A 19217-nucleotide genomic window follows, 5' to 3' on the forward strand; every position below is an offset into this window, starting at 1 on the left:
GTGCAGCTCGCATGTTGGAGGGGCCCTACTGATGTCCATCTGCAGAGCGATGCTTTCCTTTGGAAACTGGCAGGGGACTTACAGTGTTTCAGGGACAGCTGCTGCGCTCTGCTCAGAAGTATTAAGGCAGCGACAATGAGTATTAGTTATAAAAAAAAACTAAGTATTATTAATTCTTTTTAGTTTTGAACACTTAACACTTGTATTTTTCCCCAGTTTGCCAGCACTGCTAAATATATGAAAAATACTCCCTATGTTAACGAGGTGTCAAGTGATGAAGCTCTCCTGAAGAGATACAGGAAGGAAATCATGGACCTTAAAAAGCAGTTAGAGGAGGTATGTATGAGCCATGCGTTTCTGGAAAGAATAGGGGCAGAGTGAGAGCTGGGTTCTCAATGCCCAGGACAGCACCTGAGTCCTGCAGCCTAAACGTAAAAGTTTGCAGGAAGAAATCAACTCAAAGTTTACTAATTTACTACAAGCCAAAAGATAGAGTTTCTTGAAATAATTCTGGATTTGGGTTTTAATTTCCAAAGGGAAAATTTTGAGATATTCAAATGGGCCATGTGGAGATACTTCCTAGAAACTGTCACAAACTAGGACTTAGGTTAGAAAGAGGCCACCTCTTGCCATCTTGGGTTCTTCAGCCCTGAGTCAGAAATCTGACAGATGGTGTAATTACTAGCCACTGGAATTTTGTGATCATCATGGCCCCATATTATAAGTTTGAGAAGTTATTGATTATGGTCATTGCATGCTAGTGTTCTGTGGATGAGATATATTTTATTTCAATAAAATTAAAATTCTGGGCCTCCCCGGTGGCGCAGCGGTAGAGCGCTGGGTTGAGAAGCTGCCCGCAGCCTCTGCGGCGCCGGTTCGATCCCCGGCTGCTCCCCAGCCACCAGAGGAGGGTCCCACATGGCGGGCAGACCTCTCCTGCCGCCCGCTGCTCCCCTCAGCAGTGTACTTCGGTCCTTCTGCCTGCTCTGCTCCCCGCTCTGGCTCTGGTGAATTCTCTCACCCTCCTGCGCTTCTGACTGTACCCAGTGCTTGTATAAACAAAACAAACAAACAAACAAATAAATAATAAAAACATGCCTCTATTAAAAAAAAATCTTTATTTAAAAAAAAAAAAAATTCTCATTGCTGACATACTTAATTTATATTCTTCAAATCTAGCTACATTATCAACATAATGCAATGTTATGTTCTATAGGTTTCTTTAGAGACTCGGGCCCAGGCAATGGAAAAAGACCAATTGGCTCAACTTCTGGAAGAAAAGGATTTGCTTCAAAAAGTACAGATTGAGAAAATTCAAAACTTAACACGGATGCTGGTGACTTCTTCTTCCCTCACCTCACAGCAGGAATTAAAGGTAAAATTTTTAAAGTTGACAGCTTAAACTTTGTCCATAGAGAATAGAATTCATGTTCTGATGTGTTTATTACAGTCAGAAGTGCGGGAGGGTGAGAGAATTCACCAGAGCCAGAGTGGGGAACAGAACAGGCAGACTGACGAAGAAATACACTGCTGAGGGGAGCAGCGGGGTAGACAGGAGAGGTCTGCTGTGCCATGTGGGACCCTTGCCAGTGGCCAGGGATTGAACTGGCGCCGCAGAGGCTGCAGGCAGCCTCGCAGCCCAGTGTTCAATTGCTGCACCACTGGGGAGGCCCTACATAGTCATTTCTTATCCTGTGAGACAGTGTATACAGGAAGCCCGGAAGGCCTGGTGTGCCTGCCTGTTCACCAGCCAGCACCATGGAAGGCAGTTACGAATACTGATCTGCTCCCATGCACACAGACCTTAATTCGGGAATCCTAGATTACAGTCAAGGGGTCCATTTGCAACTGCTTCTTAAGAGATTAGGCCATTGGGAACCACAGGTCTCCAGGGCAGATGGGGATATTTTCTGTTTAAATAAACTGAAGTAATAGTCTCAGGGAAATTGAGAATATAAATCAATATAGTGTTAAAAAATTCTGGCTTCCAGCTTGTGTGCTTTTGGTTTACTCCAGTGGGGGCTTATTTCTGGGGTGAAGGTGATGTGGGTAAGGAGATGCTGTGGAGCTGACTGCTTGAAGGTGATCCTGTTCTGTCGACTCCAAATGTTGACACCAGGCGATTCTTAAGTGTGCTTTGCTGCACTTCCCTTACCTGTGAGCTGACTGGTGTGAGAATGATGTGAAGTAATACAGAAGTGTGCTTGCCCCTCACTCTCCACACAGCACATCTCCAGCAAGTGTCTGCTGCGAGGGTTGTTATTGATAGATACTGCTAGGCGTTCAGAACACACCTAGCAGGTAGGAAACAGCCCAGGGGAAGATGTAGGGAAGAGGGTTTCAGGAAGATCTCAACATGCACAAAAGCCTAGAGTTGTGATAAAACATAATCTGTTCCTCAGATTTACATTGTCCTGTGGCAGGGGCATTTTAAACCACATGAAAGGATTTGAACATTGCATTGCTGTGAACAAAGAAATCCAGGGACATGACATGATCGGAACTGCAGCTTAGAAAGGCATGACTTTGGAGAGGGAAAAATTGGGCAAACTTAGCAAGACCCTGTGAGGGTTGAAGTGCAAGAAGCAGGGAAGGCAAGAGGAGTCGCAGTATCAAGATGACCCGCAGGCTGGGATGGGCTGATGAAGGAGCGGGAGTCCCTGGTTCATTTCAGCTAAATCCCAGGGAACTTACAAGGAACCCTTCAAATAAAAATGAAATGTGACTTAGTTTCATGCAATTTATTATGGAGTTATCACTGATTTGAAAAGTGGGATTATGTTTTCTCATCTGAGGATGTCCTTACACTTGCATTGAAGTAGTTAAGAAAATTCTGCCAAGTTAGTGGCTTTGAAAATGGAAACTAGTTCTCTCTTTTCTATTGTTTGAGCCTCGGTCCAGGTGAGATTATTTTGATTTCTTTCTATTTAGGCTAAAAGAAAACGAAGAGTCACTTGGTGTCTCGGAAAAATTAACAAAATGAAAGATTCAAACTATGTCGATGAATTTAATGTGCCAGCAAATGTAACAACAAAATCACAAAGAGCTACTCTAACTGTCCTGGGAGAAATCGATGAATGTGAGTTTCTTTTCAGTTTCTTTTGATTATGAAGCATCCCTTTAAAGAGAAAATTAATTTACAGCTCAGTACAGTTAAAGCATTTTTTAAATAGTATGTTAACTGTGATAGAATGGAGGTAATTATAAAAACAAGTAACTCTAAGACAAAGCCGCTCTTTCCAGACCCCCCAAGAATAGTGATTGAAACACATGAGGCAGGTATTTTTACTGGTTTTGCCCCTCATCATTGTCTGGTTAAATTAGTACCCCTGTAACGTCCACCTTAAACCTTGCTAATCTTGAAATGGTGACATTTACACTGGAGTCTGTTCCAAAATAAGGTCTCCAACATTATAAATATTTTTTAAGCAAAATTTTTAAATCTTCTCACAGTGATCAAATCCCATTCAGAATAGATTTGTCCATTTTACCTGTATCAAGGAGCTTCATTATTAAGCCAACAAGCAACCTTTTTTTTTAGCTTAAAAGAGCTGGGGTGCAGGCCAGAGGTATGGGGGTGAGAGGATTCACCAGATACAGACTGGGGAGCAGAACAGGGAGATCTACTGAAACACTGCTGAGGGGATCAGGGGGCAAAACAGGAGAGGTCTGCTATGCCATGTGAATAGCTCCCTGGCTAGGGATCGAGCTGAGGCCATAGTAGTAATGTTGGGATTTAATCCGTAGGCCACGAGGGAAGCCCCCAACAAGTGATCTTAATTCAAACAGCAGCACATGTGACTGTGTCTGTTGTGACTGCATCCTTGGCATTCAGAGTGTGAATGCGAGGGATAATTTGAACTAATCATTACCTCTAATCAGAATTTCTCAATGATCTCAATATGACATTTAGGAAACTTTGTAAAGGATAAATTTCTTTTTCTCCTCCTAGCTCTCTGTTCAGAGTCTGATGTTTTCAGTAACACGCTTGATACGTTAACTGAGGTAGAGTGGAATCCAGCAACAAAGCTACTAAGTCAGGTAAGTTAAAAGTACTTCACAGAACGTGCTTTTACTCTTTGAAATCCAACTCCTTATCAGTGTTTGCTGCTGTTAAAGCACATTTTGAGCTCTGACTTCATTTGAGTGATAATTCTGCATCTAATTAAGGTTTCCCGAGCTCTAACTCTGGCTGAGGTGCATGTATCTGGCTATAGGTGAGCCTTTGCTTCCAGGTCTCTACCAGCAAATCTTAGTGTCAGGGTTTTTTTTTAACGTTCTGTTTTGCCTTGGGCAAAGCCATGAGGGTAAAAAGAACTGATTTTAAAAGTGTGAAACTTCTCAGGTATGTATCAACAGTAAAGGAATGATATATCATGGACAAAACTGTTACCAGATAACACTGAAAAGTAAAAATAACTCTTGTATGGCATATCAGAACTTTTAAGAATAAGAAATACCATGATAGATGCTGTAGTACATTTAGAGAGTTTGGCTACTTTCTGGCCTGCTAAGGTTCAAAGAAATTTCTATAGTTTTAGAAATACAGTTGTTAAAGAAATTTTCAGTTTCATTTTGTAATAAAAGTTCATTTTATTTTGGAATAAAATTACAGTGCTTCTTGGAAATTACTATCATTAGTTAACCATTATATTTGGTTACTATTGTTACTTAGGTATTGTAGGCAAAGTGCTTTTTTGTGTCTGAAACATACTCTTGAAGTTTGTTGTTATTTAAAAAACCCCTGGTGTTTGTTTTGCTTTTTTTTTTTTTTTTAATAGACTCCGAGCTTATTTCTTTCTTACATAGAAAGTAGAAATAGTAGAAACTCTTAAGTTTCTGAGGTCAATGAATAAAACTCTGTTTTCTGTCCTAAGTTCACAGCCCTCTGAGAAATAGTACAGAGCCAGGCAAGTAGAAAATTAAACAGCCAGCTATGTTCCTGAGAAGCTTATGGGTTTGTGGCCAAGTGTGCCGGCTGGTGTGCACCCTCCTCCCCCACTCTCCCAGCCAGTCTCAGCAGTTTGTTACAAAACCTGGACTGAATCAACCTGGACTGTTAGAAAGATATTGAAGAAGAGAATGGCTTAAGCCACTAAGTGATTCAAGATTGAATTACTCGATTAATCCAAATTTTAGTTAAGGAAACAAAAAATATGTGATGTGCGTTCTCTCTCTGACTTGAATGTCTCATTTGGTTCACAATAGGAAAACTTAGAGAGTGAGTTGAACTCACTCCGTGCTAACTATGATAATCTGGTACTGGACTACGAACAACTACGAAGAGAAAATGAAGAAATGGAATTGAAATTAAAAGAAAAGAACGATTTGGATGAATTTGAGGCTCTAGAAAGAAAAGCTGAGAAAGATCAAGAGGTAAGCGCTGTGAAGATAGGACACTAAGGGAAAGCCACGCTTAGACGAGAGGTGTTTGCTAGAGGCGGGGCACTGAGGGGCCAGCATCTTCCAGTCATGGCTGGGAGAACTTAAGAAGTAACTCACTGACTTTGTTTCACAAATAGGTCATATTTGTTTCGCATAGGCTCTTGTACAAGAAGGAGGAGGAAGAAATAATTTTCCAGTGATTTCTGTTAATGTTTCCTTTATTGTGATTCCAGAAGTGCTGCCTAGAGCATAGCTGTTTCCTACTGAATGTTATGAATTTTAATATCTAGCTGAATGTTTTATGTATGGGTGCTACATATTAATGGATTTTGTTTTATTTACAAAGTCAGTTCCTCAATATTTAGGACATTATTAGAATAGCTGGGGAAGCTGATTTTGTACTTTCTTTTTCTCTTTAAAGTTATTGTGAAAAATTAATACTAAGTAGCTTTAGGGAGTTTTTAGAAATGAAACAGACTACTTAAATTTTCCAAGTATATAACAGCATACATGTTAAGAGAACCTAATCCAGAAACCATCAGACTTAAGGGACTCAGAAATTATCCCAAAATTAAAGGCATTTCTTAGTATAGAATCCTTAACTTAAGACATGATGAAATTACCGTGTAAGATTTTTTAGTGTATATTTGCTTTTTTGAAACAAGACTCCATAACTGTTACGAGATTTTGAATTGATTCATGAACTCTCCCAAAATAAGAGGCAGTGTCTTGGTGTAGTTAAAATACAGGTTAATTTACCACTACTTGTTGGATTTTTGACACAGTCCTTTTTTTCAGCGTCATAGTCTTTTGCCCTCTTTTCACGTTTAAAGGGGGAAAAGCATTCTGCACCAAACTGTTAGTTCCATCTGCCCATGTGGTTATTCCTATACTTCATAAGTATTTTACTTGCAAGGCAGAAGTCTGTAAGTTCTTTATGGGGGTCATTTAACTTGTGTCATAATTTGCGTAATAACAAAATGCACTGTCATAAAAAGAGCAGGGACTTTCAGTTGGTGGGACTGAGTTTTATTGAGAGGGTGTTGTCTCATGTCGTGTGGTTTCTGAAGCCAAACTGCCTGGAAGCTCCAGTTGTGCCACTAACTAGCTCCCCACAGATCCAAGCCTGTCCTGATCAGCGGCAGGGCCTGGCTAGCCCCAGCCGCCCCAGGCTTGCTCTGCAGGCCTCCTCCTTCACCGAGAGAGTGCCCTGGGCCTTCTCCTCCCCAGTTCATCCAATTTTTGTATATCACTTATGGTAAATAATAATATGACATAGTTAACTTGAGGCATATGTATAGTTCTCTAACATTTTTTTACACCACTTAGCAGAAACTGAAGCTCACTGGATTGAGTCAGTCGGAGGAGCAAGACAAGTTTCAAAATTCTATTTTAATTTGTTTTATGTAATTTTATAATTTTCACAATTTAGAGGTTATCTTAAGAAGTAAAATATTTCATATTACGTGCTGAAAATCACAGTTAAAACCCACAGTGTCTCTGTGGTGTGTGGTGGCTGCCCCCAGTCTTAGCCCTCTGCTCAGCCCCTAAGCACCGCCTTATTGGGGTGCCCGCAGACCTTCACACACATGGTTTGGTCGTTTATGAGCCCTGGCACTTAAAATGCTATTTCAAATGAGAAGTGGGAGAATTTTTCTTTCTACATGTAATCAAAAAATAAGATTTCTCATTTGGTTCTTCCATTTTGGTAAATGTGATTTTTCTTGCATAACAGAAACATGGAATAAAGGTTCAGAGCAAGTGTCTAAAACTGCCTGACAGGACAGGTGGCACTTGAGCACTTGAAATGAGACCAGTCTGAATGGACTTAGAATAGAAAAAGAAACTTAATATAGTTTGAGAATTTTTATATTGATACAATAAAGAAATGATAATACTTGGGTATATTAGGCTAGATAAAGTTTGGTATTAAAAGTATTCTACAGGCTGGCCCGATGGTAGTGGGTTATTAGTATTTATTAACGTTAGTGTCACTGAAGTCGGTATACACTAAAGTTGGTATACAACCCCCCCCCCCCCCCCGCTAAATTTGACTGGCTTTTATAAAAATAAATAAATAAAAGTATTCTACGTGTTCTTTTTTAAGGTGCAAGGATTCATCTGCTTATGAACATTAAATAATTCTAAGGAAAATGTGTATATCTTTGGTAAATTATAGACTATTCTAAATGCAAACAAATCTGATATTCAAGTATTTAATCCTGCCATTATTTTGATAGAAACTTTAATAGAAATAATTTTGTCTTATTCTTTGTACTTTTGGTCAGTTGAAGTATGTAAAGCAATAACATTAATATTTTCTGTAGAGTAGGGCAACAGTGAGGTGATAATCCCACACAGACCTCTGTGACTTTGATGAGCAGTAATAAAATTGTAAAGGCACCAAATGAACCTATTCCAATCCCAATATGAGCTACAAATCATAGCCCAATGTAGAACTAAATGAATCATTTATGGGAAAGAAAAAAATCTCATAGAATCTATTTCTGCACTTAGCTTGCACAAACAAAAATCTATGAAAAGTGTATTTTTTCAATAGCCAGATTACCACTACATCTCCTTCAAGCGGTGCATACTAATTTGCTTTCAAATTCATGGTAGCTTTATTAACCGATGACATACTGGTTTTTGGGTCATGCTGGGGTTTTGTTGGTTTCTTTTATTGGAGTTTGGGATTTTTTTTGGTTGGTTGATTTTGTTTTCTGCTGCTTTTGCATTTTTATTGGATCTTAAATAACCAAGTGCTCTATTGCAGTAGCTTGAATAGTTGATCTCTCAGTCCCTTCTAACTGATGGGTAGTTCTGAAGCGGTAAATGAATGCTTTTTTTCTCTTTATTAATTATTGGTTTGCTGTGTTACCTGTTCACATGCTCTTACAGATGCAACTAATTCATGAAATTTCCAACTTAAAGAATTTAGTTAAGCATGCAGAAGTATATAATCAAGATCTGGAGGTGAGCATTTATGTTGGTATTTCTATTGACAAGGGATTAGAACTATAAATTATGTGATAATTTTGTGACTGAACATGACTTCAGAAAATAGAAGGAATTAGATTTTTAAATGGGCCCTTTTAAAATGTTACTGTCTAAGTGTTTAAGCTATTCAATGTAAATCTTTTCAGTAATTTAGAATTCAAACCCAATGACGTTTCACTCCCCTTTGACTCTTTTAGAGTGAATTAAGCTCAAAAGTAGAGATGCTTAAAGAAAAAGAAGACCAGATTAAGAAGCTACAGAAATATATAGACTCTCAGCAGTCAGAAAATACAAGAATGGACTTGTCATACTCATCGGTAAAAACCATATTTATCTTGTACAATGTTGGCATTTACAGACCCCATCCTCCTCCTCATAGCAAGTGCTAACATTGAGCCTCACATGCCTGACACTATTCTAATTGATACACAAATGACATTTTACTTAATGCTGTCAGTCATACTATGAGAGAGGAGCTCTTTTTTTTTTTTTTAAGATTTATTTATTTATTTTATACAAGAACTGGGGTACAGGTCAGAAGTGCGGGAGAGTGAGAGAATTCACCAGAGCCACAGCGGGGTACAGAACAGGCAGACGGGCCGAAGACACTGCTGAGGGGAGCAGCAGATGAGGCAGGAGAGGTCTGCTGCGCTATGTGGGGTTCTCCCTAGCCAGCGGGGAATCAAACCGGCACTGCAGAGGCTGCGGACAGCTTCTCAGCGCTGCGCTCAACTGCTGCTCCACCGGGGAGGCCCGAGAGAGGGGCTCATACTGCCATTTTAGGGATAAAGAACCATTGACATAGTAGACGATAGCATATTTTTTTTTGAGTGAAGTAAGTTATTTTGAATTTCAGTAATTAAGAATTTTTTCTGTAGTTTAAATATGTGCAGAAGCGTACAGTCATTGTGTTCAGATGAGCACTTCTGTGGGTATTAAGTAATGAAACTATAAAACATATGCAACTGAGCAGAATCTAATATTTCATTTTGTATTCTCGTTATAATTCCAGCAACTGCTTTAACAATTTGTTGGTTGTTCTTCAGAAACTTGTGTCTCTAGATGATGTTGGTTGGTGAAAGATCATGGCATGAAGTAACATTGAATGTCACAAAGAATCGCTAATCTCTTTTCTGTCTGCTTTCAGTCCACCTGGTTATTTCAAGTTTGAGCCTACTTTTTAATACCCTGTTTTAAAAGACCACATTTTCTGGTCAGACTATGTCATATATTAGTTTATGTTGCTTTACTTTCACTTTAGTTTTCACTTAATCACACAGTACTTTTCTTTAACCTTCTCTTGCTATGCTCTTGCTAATGTCTGTTAACACCTGATTCTTCCTCAGCATGTTCCCCCTTTTCTGAGGCCCTAGAAAGACAGCCCTGTCACCACGTCCTGTGTGTCTGTCTGCTGATTTCAACTGAGTGGCAGGCAGACTCACCCACTTGTTAAAAGATTATTGTTTGTTTACTTCTCTTTATTCATAGAGTGGGTTTTATCCATTCTCTCATGCGTGCATTAATACTCTGTCAAAGTCATGTGGTTGAACTCATTCAGTTCATGGTGATAAAATGCCACTTATCTAAAAAAGAAACTGGATATTTTCAAGTATTTAAGAAAGTAGCTTAAAAATAAAAATACAAGTGGAACTTTAACAGGCTAACTGAACGATAATTTTATTGACCTTTTGTACACAATAGATTTCTTAAATTACGGTATTTCTATACAATGCTTTTATAATTCAGAAAAGCATAACCATGATTTTAAAAATATGTCTATTATGGAAAATATTTCTTTTTATCTATTCTGGACTGCTTTTGGGGAGCAGCACACTTTCACCATTTTTGATGTGTTGGGAATCCCATCTGTATACATGTTCTGTAAAGCCTCCCTAATTGTGAGAATGTTAGATTTTACTAAATCCTCTCTTTGTGTCTGTAAGGAAAACACTGATGACCTAAAACAAATGAAGCAGACCCTGCTTGATGTCGAAACTGTAGCCCTTGATTCCAAAAGAGAGTCAGCCTTTCTTAGAAGTGAAAACCTGGAGCTGAAAGAGAAAATGGTAAGTGATCATGTAATATTTATCATAAAGTGGTGTGGTCAGCACATTTTTGTGAATTTCCAGTGTTTCCCTTAATAGAAAGAACTGGCGAGTACATGCAATCAAATGGAAAATGATATTCATGCATATCAAAGGCAGTTGGAGACAAAAAAGAAAATGCAAGTGGACCTGGAGAAAGAGCTGCAGTCTTCTTATAATGAAATAGCAAAGCTCACCTCCCTTATGGATGGCAAGATTCCAAAAGGTATTTTATAATTTTAGGCTTACCTCCACACAAATTAGCTTTCTCTGAAATGTACCAGAAGGATGTTGCAGTTATGGTCCAGGATTAAATATCCATCATTCTCTGTTTTTAACAATTCAATCACATGTTTACCAAATTGACTTTTTAAATAAATTTTATTGATCTGATGAAATGATCTATGTAATTTATGTTGTCCCAGCCACAAACAAATTCTATATAATTTACCAAAAATTTTCTACCTAGATTTGCTCTGTAACTTGGAATTGGAAAGAAAGATTGCTGATCTTCAAAAGGAACTGAATAAAGGAGTTGAAGAAAATGAGGCTTTGCGTAATGAAATCAACACGCTTTCAGAATTGAAGCCTTTAACCTCAGAAATAGAAATGCTGAGGAAAGAGGTAAATGCATTTTAAGCAAGAACGCTTATTGTGTAAGAAAAACGTGTGCAATGAAGTCTTAATGTTCTGCCATAGTCTACTATAAAGTAGCAGGCAAGACAGTAAATGTTTGTCGCTGCTTATGGGGCCTCCCTGGTGATGCAGCGGGTTGAGTGCAGTGCTGTGAAGCTGTCCACAGCCTCTGCAGTGCAGGTTCAATTCCTGGCCGGCAAGGGAGATTCCCACATGGTGTGGCAGACCTCTTCTGTCACTCCCGCTGCTCCCCTCAGTATTTCATCAGTCTGCCTGTTCTGCTCTCTGCTCTGTCTCTGGTGAATCCTCTCACCCTCCCGCACCTCTGGCCTGTACCCCAGCTCTTGTGTAAAAATAAATAAATCTTTAAAAAAAAAAAAAGTAGATATGATTTCTCTTCTAATTTCTTCTTATGCTAGTGGGTGAACACTGTATTTCCAAATGTACTAACTACACTCAGTGACATGGTCACGTGACGGCCATGTCTGTACTTCCCACCTGTTGCTTTACATAGGTTTCAATGGCCCGCCCTTAGTTTTCATCTGTTTTTTCCTGCTAGTTGTGTCACCAAGTTGAGTAAGTGGTGGTGCTACTCTGAGTTTCTAAAAGGAGTACAAATGACAGGCAACTGAGTCCTTACTCTGTGGCAAACATCCAAAGCCCTTCAGAAACATTTAATCATCCAAAAAACCCTAAAGTTATTGCTTTTTAACCCAACAGAGAGTTGAGCTGCCTTGTCTACCGCACCGTTGGTCACCAATTTCCTTTGTCTCTGTTTTTCCCGTCACCCGCCACCTTATCTTTTGAGATGATTAAACTTCACAGGCTAGATGATGTGTTTCAATTACTTAAGTAATATTTTAAATAAAGCTTAATTATTTAAGCTATTCATGCATTCAGTTTTTGTCACTCTAAACTCTATTCAGAGTCTTTGGGGGTAAAAGTGAGTCACATCCTGAGAAAAACTAAGGTGCGAGCCTCACCATGAATTAGACAGCACTTTACAATGATAGCTAAGTAGATACGTATTCCAAGTGTTCCTACTGAGCTGTCTTGATGCAATCCTTCCTAGGACATGTAACTTGAAGGCACAGTTAACCAGGATAACACATTGTTAATGGAAATATGACCAAGAAAACCTGTCAAATAGTGGCTTCATTTCAATGTGGGTTTTTTGGTAAAGGTTTTCTCCCTAAAAACGGCTTCAGTCGATCATACATTGCTAACAGAGCTGAATTCTACTTCTTTTCCATAGATACGTGATAAGTCTGAAGAACTCTCTGCAGTGACATCAGAAAAGGACCGTTTATTTTCTGAGGTAGTTCATAAGGAGAGTAGGATTCAAGACTTACTTGAGGAAATTGGGAAAGCTAAGGATGACCTAGCAGCTACCCAAACAGACTATAAAGGCACAGGTCAAGACATCCAGGATTTTAAAAATCATCACATTGAATTTGAGCAGAAGTATGAAATGGTCCTCGAGGAAAACTTAAGAATGAATCAGGAAATAGGAAATCTGTCTAAAGAGGTGGAAAATCTTGGTGTCAGTTTGGCTGCTCTGAAGACCGAGGTTCGTACCAGATACCCTCAAAGGAAATACCCTTAAGCTTGTGAGGTTTGGCTTTTGTAAACAGCCTGCAGGATACTCTCCTCACATCTACTCCTTATTTTAAAGCTTTCTCACAAGACCCAAGAACTTCAGCAGAAAACAACCGAGAGTCAAGAAAGGCTGGGTGGGATGGAGCAGCTGAAGGCACAGTTGGAGAGTAGCGATTCTAGGCTGCAGACGCTGGAGATGGAGAAGGCGGTGGCTACTGAGAAGCTGCAACAGACCTTAGAAGAAGTGAGAGCCTTGACGCAAGAAAAAGATGAGCTGAGACAGCTGCAGGAGCGCCTGCAGGTGGAGAGGGACCAGCTCAGAAGTGACATTCAGGACACTGTCCACATGGTGAGGCTCTGGTGGCCTGCAGTCCCCGCGCCGCCTGAGTAGCAGTGACAATACCACTCTCACTGCTGCTCACAGAAATTGTCTTTGTTTTTCTTTGTCAAAGAACATAGAGACCCAGGAACAGCTACGAGATGCTCTGCAGTCCTTGAAACAACACCAGGAAACAATCAACACACTGAAAATGAAAATTTCTGATGAAGCTTCCAGGGATGTGCCCAAGGAGGGAAGCACAGGAGAAACAGAGGGTGAATTTCAGGGAAAGGTAAAGCATGTTTCTGTTCTTGGGTCTCAATACTTGTCTGTGAACTTTCTTCTTAACTTCAGACTCTGGCCCATGGTGGTGATCTCAGTCTTACCTGTTACCCACAGTGGTGATAACTAGTGATCATTTACAAACTTAACCCTGATGTCCTTGAAATAACTTCAAATGTTACTACCTTCCTACTATTTTGAAAAGGGAAAGACAAAAAATATTACTTCACACTTCAAGTTCATATTTCCTGAGACCTGGGGTAGTTTAAACACTTAAAATCCACTCTCAATTCTAAGAACGTAAGGAAGATTGGATTGTTAATATTTATGGTCAGAATATTTACTGTAAAGTTTGGTATGTTAGACTTGTTTAGAGTTGACGCTAAGCAATGAGTATGTGCTGCCTATGTCTATTTCTAGGTCTTGGGCTATAATTTCACTCCTAGGTGCTCAGATCTCATCTTGATAACCCATTGTAGGTCATATGGTTTATTTTGTTCTGCGATCTTAGGAAAGCAGCTGCTGACCCCGTCACTTAGCTGTACACCAGGAAGGCCAGCGTGCTAGGAAGATATTTTACAGAAGTTGTGTTTATTTGCTCATGTTGCCATAGCAAAGCATCATCCACTGACGGACATTTCCCTAATGTGTTCTCCATTGTTTTAAGTTGTTGGAACATGTAGCCCTGGTTGCACTCCCTGATTGTACACCCCTGACTGCAGACAACCACGGCCCTGTCTGTCCTCCTGCACCAGGGCGCCCACACTGCACATTTGCTTCGGTTAAGACTCGTCTCTGCGTCAGTGGCTATGGGACACTCTTCTTAAGAAGCATTTATTAAACTCTATGAAGAAAAGATGAATTATGCTGTGGAGACTTGTGTCAACATTATTTTGTCTTCTCCATGTAGTAAAATTTCAGCCTTTGTGAGATTTGTTGGCAGTGGGGCCAGGCAGCTTGTGCAGGAAAGATGTAAAGCAGAGTTCCAGGTGGCTTTTAAAGCCAGACTCACCTGCCCTACCTGACGTTGCTGCTCATGTCCATGGTTACGGGTATTGTTCCCCCCGAGCACTGTGGACAAGGGCTCTCCTTGCTGGATCCAGTTTTCTCTGTCCAGTGAATATGATAACAGCACCTCCCTCGTAGGGTTATAGTGAAGACAGAGCTTTGGCTTTAATTATTATTAAAACTGTGACCCACGTGAACAAGAAATTCTTTGTTGCCTTTCCATTTTAGGTGTCTGGCGTAGGTGCACAGAGCTGGGACACCAGAACAGCCCAGATGCTGATTGCAGGCGTGGAGGATCGTGAGCAGCAGAGAAAAATACTTTCTTTAGTGCAGGAGAAAGAGGAGCTGCAGCAGGTGTTGGAGCGGGTCAGCGCAGAAAAGGAACAGCTGAAGGCTGACCTCAAGGAGAGCATTGAAATGGTAGGATTGGCACTGTAGCCATGGCAAAGTGTTTTTGTCTTTGTCTTAGTTTTTTTACAACCATATGGAGGTAAATTTACATGCACTAAGTGTGTCTGAGGACCTGACAAAAGTCTGTCCTGGGTACCCTCTACCCTGTCAAGTCAGAGGGCACCTCCTTCACCCAGGAAAGTCTCCTCTTTTTTTTTTTTTTTTTTTTTTTAATCTAAAATGTGTTCTCTTAAACTCTCACCTTTTTCACTGTCACCTAACTGAATTTATCAAAATCTTAGGTCTATTTCATTCTTCTCCTAAAGAAGTCAAGTCCATATAGCCTTGTATAAAAACTAGCCTTTGGTACTCATTTGGGCTCCCCTATAAATGTCTTTATCAGAAGTGAAAATGTGTTACCAAAACATTCTTAGGAGATGAAAAATGAGTTATCTGACAGGTATATCTGTATATTTAGTCTCTCTTTAAATCTTTCTGATGTTTACTATACCTGCTAATTAACCTTGTGACATTATGTTAGTTTCTCCATCAAAATACCCTCAACCTGATGACAGCCTTTTGTTTCTCTGCCCTGAATCGCCCCAGTTGGGCCTTCTCACCAGAGAGCACCGTCTCTTCTGGACCTTCCTACAGGAAGAACCACTCACACCTCTTGCCCAACCCGGCAGCCCTTTCTGCGGGTGGGGTCTCCTGGGAGCGTGGGTCTGCGCACCTGCTGTCTTGCCGGTGGAAGTCTGAGTTGCTGCCACTCTTTGGCTCTTTTGAGCAAAGCTGCTGTAAACGCTTCTCTAGTAATTGACTGGGGTAGTTGGTCACAGGAGGGCACTGTGTAGCTTGACAAGAATTTAGTAGACTGATGTCCAAATCCAAAGCACTGTGTGTCCCAATGATAACTAGAAGAATCCTGACGGCCACATCCTCGCAGTGCTTCATGGCACTGGGGTTTCTGACATGGCTGTCCGAGTGGTCTTTTGCCTTAGGAGTGGAGGTGAGTAGACTTCTCGGGACAGAATGTTAAGCCCAATTGTAGTTCTCATGACAGGTCTGTAAGTTTGGTGATAAAGACACAGGACCAAAAAAATAATAATAAGATTCTTAGCATGGTTGATTAATGATGTAGTTTATTTTTAAATTAGTCTTTTCTGATGTAGTTTCTTGTGACTTCTTTTCAGGCTGAGATAATGCAAGCTTTTACCTGGTTTCGTAAATGTAAGCTGGTATATTTTGATTTCAACTTTTTTTTTTTTTATTGTAGACCATTGAAAACCAGGAAGAACTGAGAATTCTTAGAGATGAACTCAAAAAGCAACAAGAGATAGTTACACAAGAAAAGGACTGTACCATCCAGAAAGATGAGCTTTCCAGGACCTGTGAGAAACTGTTAGAAGTCGAAGAAAGGCTGAAGGAAAAGGTGAATTTTCATGTTACCATTCACACCAGCTTTCCTGACTAAACTTGTTTTTTAGTGATGAATTTTTATTCCAGTAGGCCTAAGTTTCTGGAAGAGCATATACCTCCCAGGTGAACAGACCTCAGTGCTAATATTTTGTGGGGTTTTTTTTTTGTTGTTGTTGTTGTTTTAATATTTATTTATTTATTTTGCATAGAAGAACTGGGGTGAAGGCCAGAGGAGTGGGGGGTTGAGAGGATTCATCAGAGACAGAGTGGGGAGCAAAACAGGTGGATCTGCTGAAATGCTCATATTTTGGACAGCCTCTGCTACACTGATGGCTAAAAATAATGGGCAGGTCAATGATAAGTATTATTCAACATTGGTAAAGTAAATTTTATATAAAAATTTTAAGAGATTATGGGCAAAATAGTAATTAAAATTTTTAATTCTTAAGAGCCAACAACTTGAAGAAAGACAGCAACAACTTCTTATTGTACAAGAAGAGGTGAATGAGATGCAGAAGAAGATGAATGACATAGAGAATTTAAAGAATGAATTAAAGAACCAAGAATTAACATTGGAACGCACAGAAATGGAGAGACTAGATTTGGCTCAGAAACTTCATGAAAATTGTGAAGAAATAAAATCCCTAACCAAAGAAAGAAATGATCTCAAGGAATTACAAGATTCATTTGAAATAGAGAGAGAGAAACTTAAAGGGTACATAAGGGAAATAGAACTGACAGTAAGTTACACCCTTATCTTTCATGTTTCTTCAAAACTGAGCTATTCGGGAAGGGGGAGGCACAGCTTTGGTTTGTTACTATAATGTTTACCTGTCGTTTGCTAATAAAGGGTTTAGAAACAAAAGAAGAACTAAAAGTGGCTCGCATTCGTCTAAAAGAGCACCAGGAAACCATTGATGAATTAAGAAATACTGTTGAGAAGACATCACAGATGATGACTATTCAGAACTTGGAAAAATCCAGGACTGAATTACAGTGCAAGGTTTGTCTTCCCTTCTTTCCCTCCTCTGGCCCTTTCCTCCTTTCTGCTTTGAAGGAAAGATAAGCAGGAAGGGGTGTCTTGGTTACGAGTCATTCATTCACTCACTGGATTGTGTTTGCTGAGTGACTGGCATGGTGAGCACAGTCCTGGGTTCTAGGAACAAAGGAGACCCAGGTGGGCCAGGCCCTGAGCATAGAGCTTCCTCTGTGGTGGAAGGAGGTCATCAGTAAATAGTCCCAGGAACAAGATGGCTGAGATGATCCCCATGCTGTGGAGGAAGCAAGTCATGGGGCACTGGAGGGTCACAACCTCTGTTAACAGCCCACTGTGTGCCAGGCATTGAGTCTATGCGTCAAAACACGAAGTTTTTGTTTCTTCCCAATATAGGTGTATTAAAGTCCAGTTTGATAAATGCAGGATATGGTGTGCACAGTTACAAGCAGCACCACCAGTTGTGGCAAAGGATTGTCAATATGCACAAATGAAAAATTGGGAAGGAGTGCTGGTGCTCCTCTGAGAGTGGGACACCCCTTGTTTGGGATATAAACTGATGGACTATGCGTTTTCTGCTGTAGATTTGGGAACTAGTTTGGAAATGAAGGTCTTTATGGCTGACTGAACTAACGATTTGTCAGTAAAGCATAAGAATTAGTTCACTTTGGATGAAAGCTGAAGAAAAAATAATTATGACAGAATATGACTAGCAGAAAAGTCATGAGTATTCCAGCAGCAATCAAGGGGCATGAGTAAAGAGGGGATTGTCATCCACACTAGGCCTAGAGGCCCCCCAACCCATTGCTGGGGAGATGTGATGACCTCCAGGTGCTAACCTTGTGTTTCGTGACCATCCCAAGACCCCAGAGCCTCCCGAGCAGCAGGAGCTGCTTGCTGGCGTGAGTGAGGTCGACCGGACCCGGGAGACAGTGGATGGACAAGCGACCTGGGAAGAACCACCCGGAGCCGAGAATTCAGCCGTGCTTGCCAGCGTGGGACTGCAGGAGAGCCCCAGAGAAAGAAAATCTCCCACAGAGGAAAGAGACAACCTGCAAAGGACGAAAGAGACACTTGAAGCCGAATGTGAGCAGCTGAAAGAAGACAGTAGAGGGCCCGTGGCCAACGTGAGTTCCCACCCATCCTCCCTCCCGAAGGGCATATAAGAAGTGAGTCTTTGGGGTTTGGGGCATCTGTCATTCGTGACAGCAGTTTTCCCCACGTGTCTCTTAGTGATGAAGTGATTGGAAACGGGACGTTGCTCTTAAACACTTAAGAAATTATTGAAACAAAAAATGCTTCAGAGAAGACAGTTGTTTTCTTAAATATTCAGAATTACTTGCAAAAAACAATGCTAAATTATATGAAATTAATTCAGCAAACCTATTTTCTTTCCTTCTCTTAAATCTGATTCTTCCAGCTTTAAATACAGCACTGCCCTCTCCCTCATTGTGTCAGTCAAAAACCCAGGAGCCCTCCTTCTCCCCGCTCACTCCCTAGCCTTGTGGTGTGAAGAGGGGTGTGGGGTGTGTGTGTGTGTGTGTGTGTGTGTGAGAGAGAGAGTGAGCGAGAAATCCACCCACTTTTCTCTCCAGTTGTCAACAGCCCCATCACTGCTTTCCCTGACTTTCTGCAAATAGCGTCCTACCTGGTCTTCCCCCATTCTGTCTTAATCTTCTTAGATTCTCTAACCCAATCCCAAGCAATCTTTTCTTCATAAACCCTGGAATAGCTTCTCTTTGCCCTTGGGATAAAGACCAGACTCCCACGTGGCCTGTGTGCCCTTGGGCCCAGGCATTCTGGCTTCTGGACTTGTTTCCCCCCATCTTCCTTCTCCTCGTGACTCCACAACTCTGGTCTCTGGCTCTCCCTCACCCTGAAGACGTCCTGCTCTCGCTGCCTGCACTGTTTCTTGAGACCCCTTCACCTGGTTAGTGGTGTCAGCCTTCAGACCTCGACTAGTATGCCCCAGCCCCCAGGAGGTCCTCCCTGAGATTGCCGTGAGACCCTGGAGTGCCCCACCTGGGTCTGGTGGGATTTGGCACAGTATCTCTCCTACCCCAAGGGGGAAATCTCACCATTTGCTGTCCAGCCTCTGGTA

General features: G+C 40.8%; 1 protein-coding gene across 7 annotated transcripts in view; it reads left to right on the forward strand.

Moving 5' to 3' along the window:
* CENPE (centromere protein E) overlaps positions 1-19217 on the forward strand; it is a 52056-nt gene that overhangs the window by 9210 nt on the left and 23629 nt on the right. For 6 of the 7 annotated variants that reach the window (XM_054694597.1, XM_054694598.1, XM_054694599.1 and 3 more), the window contains 18 exons: positions 217-336; positions 1217-1375; positions 2932-3079; positions 3953-4041; positions 5209-5376; positions 8287-8361; positions 8583-8702; positions 10329-10451; positions 10530-10695; positions 10939-11093; positions 12361-12675; positions 12781-13053; positions 13157-13315; positions 14542-14733; positions 15980-16135; positions 16572-16862; positions 16973-17125; positions 17980-18243. In XM_054694597.1, coding sequence (XP_054550572.1) covers positions 217-336; positions 1217-1375; positions 2932-3079; positions 3953-4041; positions 5209-5376; positions 8287-8361; positions 8583-8702; positions 10329-10451; positions 10530-10695; positions 10939-11093; positions 12361-12675; positions 12781-13053; positions 13157-13315; positions 14542-14733; positions 15980-16135; positions 16572-16862; positions 16973-17125; positions 17980-18243 — 3126 coding nt within the window. The remainder of the gene's footprint in view (positions 1-216; positions 337-1216; positions 1376-2931; positions 3080-3952; positions 4042-5208; positions 5377-8286; positions 8362-8582; positions 8703-10328; positions 10452-10529; positions 10696-10938; positions 11094-12360; positions 12676-12780; positions 13054-13156; positions 13316-14541; positions 14734-15979; positions 16136-16571; positions 16863-16972; positions 17126-17979; positions 18244-19217) is intronic. The other variant, XM_037509615.2, reaches the window with a different exon arrangement.

This window comes from Talpa occidentalis, unplaced genomic scaffold (assembly GCF_014898055.3).
Source record: "Talpa occidentalis isolate TD23 unplaced genomic scaffold, MPIMG_talOcc4v2.1 talOcc4.13, whole genome shotgun sequence".
Classification (NCBI taxonomy): Eukaryota; Metazoa; Chordata; class Mammalia; order Eulipotyphla; family Talpidae; genus Talpa; species Talpa occidentalis.